The 12050-nt window shown below is 39.5% G+C and overlaps 1 protein-coding gene across 1 annotated transcript in view; it reads left to right on the forward strand.

Annotated features, from left to right (window-relative positions):
• Positions 1-11116: 11116 nt before the first annotated feature.
• SPOCK1 (sparc/osteonectin, cwcv and kazal-like domains proteoglycan (testican) 1) overlaps positions 11117-12050 on the forward strand; it is a gene marked incomplete at its 5' end in the record, with an annotated part of 93635 nt that continues 92701 nt past the window's right edge. The window contains one exon of the mRNA XM_009573027.1: positions 11117-11249. Within this exon, the coding sequence (XP_009571322.1) occupies positions 11117-11249 (133 nt within the window). The remainder of the gene's footprint in view (positions 11250-12050) is intronic.

Consider the following 12050-nt stretch of genomic DNA (forward strand, 5'->3'; position numbering starts at 1 on the left):
CTCAGTACACGAGAAAAACGTGGTCAAAAGAGTGGCTATTTCTTACGAGTGAGGTGGTTAATTCGGGATTAGACCAAATGAGTTGATAGAGATGAAGGAATGTTGACCCTTCTTCAGTCCATGAGTCTCTCATAAGCTAAGTCAGAAATGCTGTACGGGGGCAACACAGAGTGGTGAGGACGCAGATGTGTAGTTGATCACAGCAAGCTAAAGGGAAATGTGTGCTGAAGTGAAATTTAGGTGGAAGGAGTGATTGAAAGTAAGATGGCACATACTCAGCCAACAACATTATCTCCACTAAACAGATTCCTGTTTAATAACTTTGCAGCAAAGTATTTAAATTATTTTTGTACAAAACTTGTAAAAGTCCTGGATAATGTTATGCTATATATCTAAATATGTTACTGGTTGAGCCTCACTTTTTCACACAGTAAAATATGCTTTTGAGGAAGCTGCTACAAAATGCTGAAACTTTCAAAAGTGTAAATGCATAGCTACATTGCATTTTAATGGCACCTTGAGCCTCCATGGGTAGGGGAGCCTATGGAGCTACGTATTTGAAGAATATGGGAAGAACGGATGGTTTGTAATGCATGGTTGCTAGGCTTCATGATTCAAGGTCACAGCAAAGTGAAATTTTAATAACTCAGTGGAAATTACTCATGAAATGTATATCTTGCAGTTTCTGCAAGTATGTCGATTGCATTCATCTTCAAATTTTACCTAAAGGTGTGTTTCACCACGTGCTGTCTCTAGACTGGATCATGTGCATTCAGTTACTATCATAAATTAATGTGATTATGTAAATTCTGTCTATTGATTTGGGACCTTCCTGAAGCTCTAGTCACCTTTCATTAAGACATAGTCTGATATAAGATGGGCAATGCTCTTGATGGCCTCATTTGAGAAGCTGGGAATGGTATAGATATTATGAGCTTCATCTCTAGTATCAAAAAACCAGAAAGACAGCACTGAATATGTTGAGAAATTCAGCAGAATGTTTAGACATTCATAGTATTGAGCTCTGTAAATCAGCAGTGCTGAATAAGCAACAGGAGCATTAGCCTATTTAGATGCTAAAAAGGATGGGATTTTAAAATTACCCAGCTCCTTATAATATTTATAACTGGTTTGGTTAGCATGCATTCCACTAACATTCGTTTTATTCTGACATAGGAAACTGCATTCTGATTATTTTTCCAAACCAACCTTGAATAGTGGATTTTGACTACACTCTGGAGATGGCTTTGGGATTGATCTTTTTTTTTTTAATTGTCTGTTGTTTGACAAGCCAATTCTATTCAGAAATCTTATATGAATTCTTAGGTAATGGATGCTAATTACACAGCTTAATCTGCTGTAGCCTTCTTGAGAATTTAATAAGCCTCTCTCATAATAAAATGTGTCAGAAGGGGCAAATATTTTGCTAGCACAGCTTGTAACTGATTGTTTGTACCATGGTAGCAAGTATTCACACAACAGAAGTGCTGTGCAGTCATTTTTAAAAAGAAACATTTGGTTTAGTGCCTTAAGGGCAAGAATTATTACTATATTTTTTTAAATGCATTTACTTTCTCATCCCTACCAGCAATATGTCAGTTTTTGTGAGGATTGCATGTTATTCGCCTTAGGAAAAGCAAAATCAACATAATGAAGCAGAACGCAGCTGAGCTGTCTAAGGATGCTTGGTTGCGGGGGGGTGTCGCTGATTTTTCCCCTGCAGTTGCAAAGTGACAGTAAGATTTCTGAACCTTCTTGCTTCAGAAAAAAAATTTTAAAACCTCACACTTTTTGGGCAGTAGGGCTTTTTGGAGTGTAGAAGTAAGGAATGTGTTGCATGTGACTGAACTACTGCCATTGCTAGAATAAATAAGACCGGGTTATAAACCACACTGAAGGACATAGAGCTGATAAAAATCCCAATGTGGGTCTGCCACCTATTTCAGCCCACTAGTTTGTCCCAGCAGTTTCATTCTGCCAAGCAGCTGAATGCAGAGGCATGAGACATTGGGGTTTTGATGGTGTAAGACTTGACAGACCCCTGTGTTCGGCCGAGAATGAGGACCATTTTAAAGCTTGTCTATCCGCAGCTTCTGGGAGATTCATCAGTCATGTTGGAGCTTTCTGCTGTTGTTAAATGCTGCCAAGAAATCTGCTATGATTTTTAGCCTTACCAAGTAACTTGCACCTTTCTGTTTGCACAGCTACTCAGGGTTCAACGTTGTAACTAGAAATATGAGCTGTAGCAGGGAAATGGTGGAAAATGACTGCTCTGCCAGATTTGGTGAAAACAATTTTGAAGCTGTCTAATTGCATGAAACAGGGGATAGTGAGTGAGTATCAGCTTTCCTTCCCAAACAAATGTGACGGCTCAGATTAATCTCACATGCCATCAGCAATTCAGCTTCCTCAGAGATCTTGGCAAGCTCCACCAGCAGGAGGAGGCAGACCTGATCAATACAGTATTTTAATATCAAAATAATCAGATCCTGGGCAGAGAAAAGGTACCTTCATTCTCTTAAAAAGTATTCTTTTCTGGTAACAGGGAAAAAACACGTAGGCTGTCATAGAAGGAAGGAAAGAAAGCCAATGCCAACAAAAGTATTAAATTTACTGCACACTTCACCTTTAAGCACTCTGTGCCAGATTACAGCATCTCACACAGCATGCGAAATCCAGGGTTCAGAAGCGGCTGCTGAAGTTTAGTACAAACTGAGGAGTGGTAGAGAAGATTTCAGCTTTAATTACGAACTTCCTGCTATCTCCCCTCCTCCTTTGAAATTCAAGGCACTTCATTTTATTTTTACAGAGTTTGGTGTCTGAGATTCCTTTTTATGTTAGTATAAAAATAACGATGAAAAGGAAAATAATTCTCTTATGAAAATTCATGAGAACAGGCAGAGTTTAGAAGCTGTGTTATTTATTCAGGGAGCATAATGACTTTTAAAAACACCGGGATTGTATGTCTGTGTGGATTTTTTGTTTTGGTTCTTTTCCTTTGTGTACCTTGCCAGTTTTCATATCTATGCAGCTGTGGAGCATATGTATTAGGTCTAAAAGTTGCAAATCATTAAGAATTCGGATTTAAAAAAAAAAATTGCCTGTAAGCACAATTATCTGTTAGCTAAGAATGTAAGGGGACCTTTCAAACACCATTTTTGTGTATTAAAGTGCCCAAAGGCAGAAATCCATGTGCTTCTCTAATGACCTTAGTAAAGAATCTTACCATTTTTAGTCCAGGAATAAGTAAGGCCAGGTACTAACTTCTCAGAGGGATACTTGTACTGAGAGATCCTGATATTGTGCAGAAGTAGTTGTCTTGGCATTTTAACGGTATCCATATTTAAACGCCATATAATAGCTGTTCAGACACAGACCTTGCTGCTGTTTGAGCAGCTTTGCTCAGGTAGATGCACTTGGGGGGTTCTCTGACTCAGTGTTGCTGGATCTCAGAAATTACCTGCAGCAGCTGTATTGAATCAGTCAGTCTCGGAGACTACAGTTTTTCTGGCCCAACTCCATCTTCTGAGTACAGCCTGCTTTCTGAGAATAGCCGTGTGACTACTGGTGCTCTCCAGCAGTGGACAAATTTAATTCCCAATGTCATCTCATCAATGTCATTGTTTGAAAGAACAGCAAGCAAGTAGAGTATCCATTTACTCTGGGAGAAAGTCTTGAACGAGCCTCCTTCTGCCAGAAAGGTCCCCAGTCACCACCATGTCCCATTAAGAATCTTTGCACATCTACCAAAGTACAGTGAGTAGAAGCCTTTTATTTCTTATGGCTGTTTTAAGCCAGATTTGTCAGGGAGCAGAGATGAAGGAAGCAAGAGAAAGTAATCAACAGCCTTAGTACAATCAGATAGTTGAAATTATTTCTTTGAATAATGAAATCAAAGAAAATGGTAGTATCTAAGTCCAGTGGGATGATGCTGAAATGCAAGGCAGCTCTGCATGTCACTATTCTTTGTATGTGAAGGTGTAAATTCCAGGTAGAAAAATTATGCTCATCATATGTCTGTTCTCATTTTACAGTGTTTGTATTAAATAAGGAGTCTGCGTCTGATTCAAAAGCTTAGTACCCTTTTTTTTTCAAGGTAGTATGTGTAGACTGTTTTCTTCACGTAGCTTGACTGGTAGTGGCTCAAAGTATATACAGCTCTTGCGAAAAATATGAAGGTTGTAGAAATAAGGCCAAACTCTTGGCTGTAATAAACAGAATACAAAAACGATACAAAGAGAGAATAGAGCATTGCCATTTATACTGGCAAATTTCAGCTCTGTCATTCTTTTCCTCAAGAATAAGAGAAACAGCTTATGCAAAGGAAAGATAGAAACAGCCAGGCACTGCTGGGTTTGTCTTCAGTGTGATAAGCTTCCTTCAGGGAGACAAGAACAAACTGTGCACAAGGCATAGAGAAGGTACAGGCAGTACATTTTAAACTCTTTCCACAGTGAATTGTTCCAGCTTCAGGAAACCATTTAAGTTTGCTCTGTCAGAGCTCCTTCCAGCTTCTCAGGAAGCACAAATACTTGGTACCTGCTTTGGTGCACTGAACTTTAAAATTTTATTTCAGTAGGGCTCGACTGGTAAGTGGTTGTATGTGACACATGGCATTTTGGTTTGATATAAGGTCTAGAAAGAAAGCAAGATGGATGAAGTTAATCCTAATCTTGAAGAATGTCTCCATGTGAGCTGTAATTGAAAATTAATGCACACAGCTCACAGTCACCTAAAGACAAGGTTATCTGGAGAACCCTTGCAGTAGCTGGGCCCACATGTGGATGCTTAACTCCAGCCTGCCTCCAGGGAACCTGCAAACCCTGAGGATGGTGAGATCGCCTGTGCTGCACGGAAGAGGTCTCTGGAAGAGATCATTGGGAAGAGATGGTCTTCCATGCAATCAGCCCAACTAGGACCAGAGCTCTGAGGGCTTTCAGACTTCTGGCTTTAGAGCAGAGGAAATAGGAATGAGAGCTTCTGTCCCTATAGCACTTTACTTGTCAAGGCGTCTGCAAAGTCCCAACCTTGGGACCTCAAGGTCACTTGCAGCCTGCAATAAACTGGCACACCACCATCTAGACCTCCAGTGGCAATGTCATAAAAGTTCAGTAACACCAATTTATCTCCATGAAATAATTTGGTTTTGTCAAGTTAGTATTTGTAGCTAAGGCCTGTTTTATGAAAAAATTCCTGACCAGCTCAATACTATTCAGATAGGACCTGAAGTAAGTAGTTGTGTTGCTTTAGGCAGCAGAAACAGAGAGGTGAGCATTGCAAGTAATTTGCAACATGTATTGACCCAAATTCTATGCTTGTGTAACATCACTGGAACAGTGACTTCAAGAATAGGAAGAGACAGTACCAATCTCTCTGTTTGGTTTACCTGACACTTTCTGTTAGAAGAAATTGTGTAACTTGTTTGTTGGGGTTTTTTTGAGAAACTTTCTGCTGTTATTTGCAGCAGGCCTTTGAAAATTCATCTAACACAAACTCCTTTGGGTGAAGAAGTGTCTTTTTCTTGTCCAATAAAATTACTAAATATATTCTAAAGTCCCAAGGAGGAACTTCTGTCTCCTTCCTCCCAAAACTTTGGCAGGACTTTCAAAATAATAGCCTGCCAACATGTATTCAAAGGAGCCTGATTTATAATTGCAATAAAACCAACAATGCTTAATCTGCTAATTTACTGTGTGTGCATTTGGGAATAATCAGTCTTGAAGAGGAGTAACATACTCTTAATGTTGTAAATTTTCTTCTGGATGAAAAGTCTGAATTCTAGTGCATTTTATATCTTTATTAATATTAAAGTTCATTACAGCTTCAATTGAATTTGCACTTGGATGATCAAATGTAACTACATAAAAGCACAGAATTGGTCTTGCTTATATAATCTGTTGATATTTTGGGTGTTTCTAGCTGGCAGTGTTAAGACAAATATTAATTGAAACAAAAAAAAGTTGATATAATTTGCCATTTTAAATTATATTACAATTTCTCAATTGTTTTTCAGAGTTATAGTCATTATCTTAGGTAGCAAAATTACACAGCTTATTAAAATAGAATATGCTCATGTTTTCTGGTAAGCTGTTGTCTCAAAATTAAACACTGATATTCTCAATTTACACAGTCTGTATCAAATCTACAAGGTCCCATTTTTAATTTCCTGTCTTTATAGACCACCTAGTCATATTGTTCTATATTCACCACAGTTTCACCTAGAGACTCCATTAACAGGAGAAATCAGGTGCAGAACAGGGGTTAAGAGATCATTGTCTTCTCAATAAGCAAATTCATGAAAATCTATCAATTAGTTCAGTAAATGGTAAGAAAATGAACTTTGTGCAATAGTTTGGAAGTAAGTATTGGGTGAAACTAAGCTTTTCCATTTCGTATCCACTCTCACTTCCTATATTGTGGTTATGATGCTCTTTGGTGATCCCCTCCAGGTTTCACCCTAGAAGATGAATAATTCCCTTTCTAAAAGTATACTTTAAAATATTTTAAAATTTTCAATTCTTCCAAGAGTATTTCAAGGCAAATAAAAATGAAATTATTCATAGTTCTAGGACCTGTGTAAACTTTAAAGTTAAATGTAAATAAAACAAATCGTAAATATACATTTTAAAAAAACCATCTTTTTTGTGCAAGGGACTTTATTTTGGCCTCTGGCTTTGCCAGAGGTTATTGCCATATATGCTCTTTTGTGCCGTCCTGCAGAGAATCGTTCTAAGCAAAGGTGCAGAGATCCCTACACAGCACAGCCCATGTCATCCACTCAGAGGCTTGGTCAGGAGCTAAGGTTGTGGATTTTTTCAAAAAAAAAAAAAAAAAAAAGACTCAGTGTGAAATGTTTTGTCAAATCAAAGGCAGAGCTGAAGCCCCCCGGCAGGCTGTCTCAGCTCCCAGAGCGGGTGCTCCCAGCCCGGAGCAGCCCCGAGCCCCCAGCCGGGTGGGGACCGGCTGGGTGGCATCCCTGGGGTGGCATCCCTGGGGTGGCAGCTGGGCAGGGCTGCCAGCTGCGCACATCAGCGCTCATCAGGGCTGAGCTTCTGCCTCCCCAGCGCACACCTGAAAGCCCTGAAGTCTTGGGTGGAGCCAGCTTTCCTAGAGCTTCAGAGCTCCCTTTTTGCAGCCAAAGCGTCGTGCTTGGGGGAGCTGTGTTGGTGGCTCTGGGGCGGGCTGTGCAGCGCGGCTGTCCAGAGCCACACGCGCCGGCCTCGCATCTGGCTACCCTGCTGCGTTCTCCCCGCTCCTGTGCGAGCGAGACAGATGTAGTCCCCCTGTATTTTCACAGTATGTGGTAAGTAGAATGTCTGTGTAATGAGCAATGAAGCTGAGTCAGTATACGTTCTCCCTGTGTGGAAGTGTGGTTGTTTCAAACCATTAAAATTTCTTTATGCGTTAAAATGTTAAGAGGCTGAATTCTGTAACATTAACTACTCCTTAAATCTTACACCTTTCAGCACATCGGTTCGTCAGTCTGAAAAGCAAAAGCAGGCAGGGTTTGCCTGTAAGTCTTAATACTTGAGCAAGACATTCATGTCTATTTGCTTCTGGAATATTGAAAATACTTGGCCCTCTTGTCCTTAAACGTGGCAGACCTTTACTCCAGTGGGGAGTTTCTGGTTTGTTCTCTCTGCAAGTTGTTATTTTCTAATGGTTTGTAGTAGATCCTTGCAACTCTGAGTCTTAAAGCAGGATTAAAGTTGGTTAAGTTGTCAGAAAAAAAAATAAGGCCTAATTTGCTTTGGCCTGCCTTGCTCCTGGCGTATTTAATCTAAACCCAGCTGATTAGCGTAGCAAAACATGTTCCTGGGGTATGTGAATGTGCAGGTCCATTGAGAAGGGATTTGCAGGCTGTCTGCATATGGCAGCCACTGTTCTTGTATAGGTTTTAATTTGTTTGTTTGGATGTTTGATGTGTTGTTAGGGGTTGTAGGATTCCAAAAGTCCTACCCAGCCTCTCAAAATATCACTCCAGAAAAAGAAATGTTTACTTTTGGGAAAAATAGATGTTGTCTCTAGGAAATAGGTGCTTACCTATATTTTTGGTGGGGCTGTGGAATCCAGGTATGCACTTAAAACTTTCAGCTATTCCTCACTTGGCCAAGCTGACAAAAAAATATTTTTGGCTTGCTTCAAATACAGTGACGTTTTGTGCTATTGTTTCTGACAAAGCTGTAGCTTGAAAAGAATATATTCACTTTTGAAAGCCAAATTGTTTCTTGTGACCAAAATGGCTGCTGTACTGTGCTGCCAATTAAATCACACCTGCAGAAGTTAGCATTGCTGCAGGTTTCTGGTAGCAATCCCCTGCTTGCTTATGCACATTATAGGAAGTGCTACTAAAATTGCTAACTTTTTCTCTCTAAAAGAATAAAATGCTTTGAGATGTACTCCAGTGTGAATTCATCTTGTTATTGAATATCTCTCTCTTCGAGAGAATACATTTCCTCTGATTATCCAAAGAAGATCCTGAAGATGAATGTGGGGGGAGGAAGAGAATAATGTTTCCTTCGGTGTCTGTAGCGAAACACTGCAGATGAAGTCCAGGTGAAGCCATTCCAGGTGCTAAGGGGAGGCTCTGCTCTCAGGCACCTGGCTTGCTCTGGGCTTCTGTGCAGCTGCGGCGAGAGCAGAGCTCAGGCCTGAGGCTGCGCCTGTTCTTTTCACTCTCAGTAAAGTGATGGAAAGGGCCACCAGGCTTGATGAGCTGCTGAAATGACTTGAAATGGGCAAATTAAATTACTTTTTTTTTTTTTTTAAAAGTGAGGATGGGAGAGTGGGAAACATTATTAGCTCCAGAAGAATCTTAGAATAGAAGCTGGCTTTGCAATATGAATCTTGAAGGGACCAAGGCAGGATTAAAGAAGTTAAGAGCAAGGGGGATGTACGGCTATGCAGAGAGGAACAAGCAGCCATGTCCGGAGTGGACTTTTCTCATAAGGTTATAGTGTAAAATGCCTGAATGTAGTTCGGTCCACAAATGCTGTACAATGTATTTTATACTTGCCACTCAGAGCCTCAAGATCCTGTGATTTGTTAGGCATCAGTCTAGCTGAGAACTTCAATCTACATTTAATTTTGATGAGGTGCTCATTAGCTCAGTCGCTCATCTCCATCCTGCATGCGTTGTGGCTAATGGCTTTGATGATGATGGCACTAAATCATACACTTCAAGTTCAGCATTTCTTAGCTGTTTTTCTATAACTAATCCTAAAAGCTGCTTCTTAACAATTTTGCATATAGACAAGGGTCTGTCTTTTGAGATTGTGGAAATCAAAGTCTGTGAAAAGGTAAGAAGTCTGCTTTACACCACGATCCTTCCTTCTGCAGTCTCCAAAGGAGAAGCACGGCACCTTTCACATCTACCTCCAGTCTCCTCATCAGTATTTACAGTACTACATCCAAACACATTTTCGACTCTGAGTTTGTGTGTTTCTGGAAGCGCAGGGCCATGAGTAAAGTGAATGAGGAAATTTTCTTGTCAAGCCGAAAAGACAAAAGAAATGCCTGTAATCAAAACAGTTCCAGAAAATAAGATAATCATTACGTTTTAGTAACAAAGCATTGTTGGAGGCAAGGGGGCAGCAGAAAAGTCAGAGTTACTGTGGAAAACTTAAATAAATGGTTTGTATGGCCCCAGCATAAGAGAGCATGTCTGCAGAGTTGTACTGGGGGGTTCAGAGCCAAGCAGCCCCCCCATCTGCAGCATTTAGTGTCTGCTTTAATGGTAACTCTGCAAGGCAGAATGCGTCTGAAAGAGGAAAGCTGCTCTGTGCATTAAGAAAATTTCTTCAAAATAACATGGGAATTTAGTCTTTAATACCAGGCTTCTATTTTCATAGTTTATGATATCATGATTGGATTCCTTCTGTGGACACAAGCTTCTTAATAGTACTATTCATCACTGTGACAAAGGTTAGACTTGAAGAAAACTAGAACTGAGATGAAAGAATAGAATTTTTTTATTTTAGCAGCTGAATGTGTCATTACATCAGAGTCAGTATTGTGTAGCAAATTGCAAGCTGTAGTGAAATTGCTTTAAAATATATCTGTATATATTTTTCTAAAACTGTGATAAAGTCATTCAGCGGCGCATTGAAATGTATTTCTAGCTGAATTGTTATATCATATCTTTTTTTACTGTGGTATGAGAACAGATGGCAGTTATTTTTCTTAGCAGTCTCCAGCGAAGCTGATGTGATGCCTTGCCTTCCCTTGTAAATGTTTTCAAGTGAAAGACAAGTACACATGGCCAAAATGAATCTGCATTGTAACATTGACTCGTGGTTTCTAAAGCAAACTTTTAATCAGCTTACAACAGTATGCTGGTGATAATTACTTAATGTTGTATCAGTCAAGTAGTTCATTATGACAAGAAAATGAGCTATTAATCAGAATCAATTGCACATGTTTCGCAATAAGTTTTTGGAGCAGATGTCTTTTCATAGACATTTTTAATGCAATAATTGACTAGCCCGTGACTTGAGGACAACTGCAGTCACTCCCACGGTACAAATGCATTTGGAGGTTTGGAGATGCTCTCTGTCACTTTATAGCCTTCCTAGGGGGACTTCTTGATCCGAGAGCAACAGCTGTTCAGCAGTGGCACGTGGAGAGGGCTGCTGCATGTACTGTGACAAAGTTGTTCGGTGACCTTACACGTTTTTATAAGCATAATGTAAAGCACAATGTTTTTCAAAGGATTTCCTTTTAAAATTTTTGCTACCTTAACAGTAACTTGGCAGCTCAGAGGAGGCCTAGTGAAAATGTCTCTAACTACAACCTGATGTACCGCAACTTGCCTGCTTCACCAGAAACGCTGGGTAGCTGAATAAAATGCTGTATTCTTAAGTGAAGTCATTTGTAGTTACAAATCAAAATGAAGCTGCCAAGTATTGTAAATCTAGGACTGCCTACTAATTTATGACTTTTAGATTGCCTGCTGTAATATGTCGTATTACAGAAGCATTGTTAGGAGCTACATTTAATTTATTTGCTTTAAATTAATACTGTGTTGAAAACCCAACGTTGCTTTATTCAGAGAAGCTTTCATTCTTCTGCTTTGAACAAACATGTTCAAATAAAACTGGTGTCTCTTATTTTACAGCCTTCGACAAAAGAAAGGAAACTTGGCCCAGAAGCACTGGACTGGACCAGCGAACATAGTAAAATGCAAGCCTTGCCCCATGACGCATGCCAGCGCTGTCTGTGGGTCTGATGGACACACATATACTGCCAAGGTAAGTTCTGCTTGTGACCTGAAATCCTGTCAGTCGTCGTCATCCAGGCTGTAGTATGAAGATGAAATAGCTTTCATTAATAGGCAGTATTAAATTAGTTTACTTCAGTTCTTGGTATATTTCTGTGTAAAAAGTGCTGATAAATGTAGATTTTTTTTTTTTTTACATATTTGACAAACAGCAAATCAGAATGACAAATCAGAATCTTATGACTTTCATGATTCATGTTTCTCTAAATAGCTCGTTCTTACTAATGAAGTAGAACGCTTTCAATATTGATGATGCAACAGAAAAAATTTGTTTGATCAGATTGGCTTGTTCGGACAAGAGGATTTTGGGATAGTTCTTGGTTTTTAAGATTTGGTCTCCAAATGGTAAAATAACTTGGCAGTGTCATTGTTCTATGATAGCTATTTTATTTTTTCTAATTAATTTTTTTGTTTCCAGGCTGCATGGGTAACATATTACAATTCATTTAAACCACAGTTTTAATATGCTTGTGTGCCAGATGCAGCATATATGGTACCATAAAAAAAATTCCCATAACCCAGTGGGGATAAGCTGGCTTATTGTCATACTGAAAATATGATCACCTTAGGGCTTGATTCCTTAAAAGAAACTGGCTTCACAGCCATTCAATAGCCCAGGTCTCCCACTATCAAATAAAGCCTTCCATGTCTTGGATACACGTTCCATAAACAGCACTTCAGACACTGAAAGTCATGTTTAGGGAATACCTCTAAGTTTTCTTCTCTTCCATGCAAGGTAAGGTTTGACAGCCAGTAAAACTACCCTTTAAAA

Source organism: Fulmarus glacialis, unplaced genomic scaffold (genome assembly GCF_000690835.1).
Source record: "Fulmarus glacialis isolate BGI_N327 unplaced genomic scaffold, ASM69083v1 scaffold3180, whole genome shotgun sequence".
In the NCBI taxonomy this organism is placed as follows: Eukaryota; Metazoa; Chordata; class Aves; order Procellariiformes; family Procellariidae; genus Fulmarus; species Fulmarus glacialis.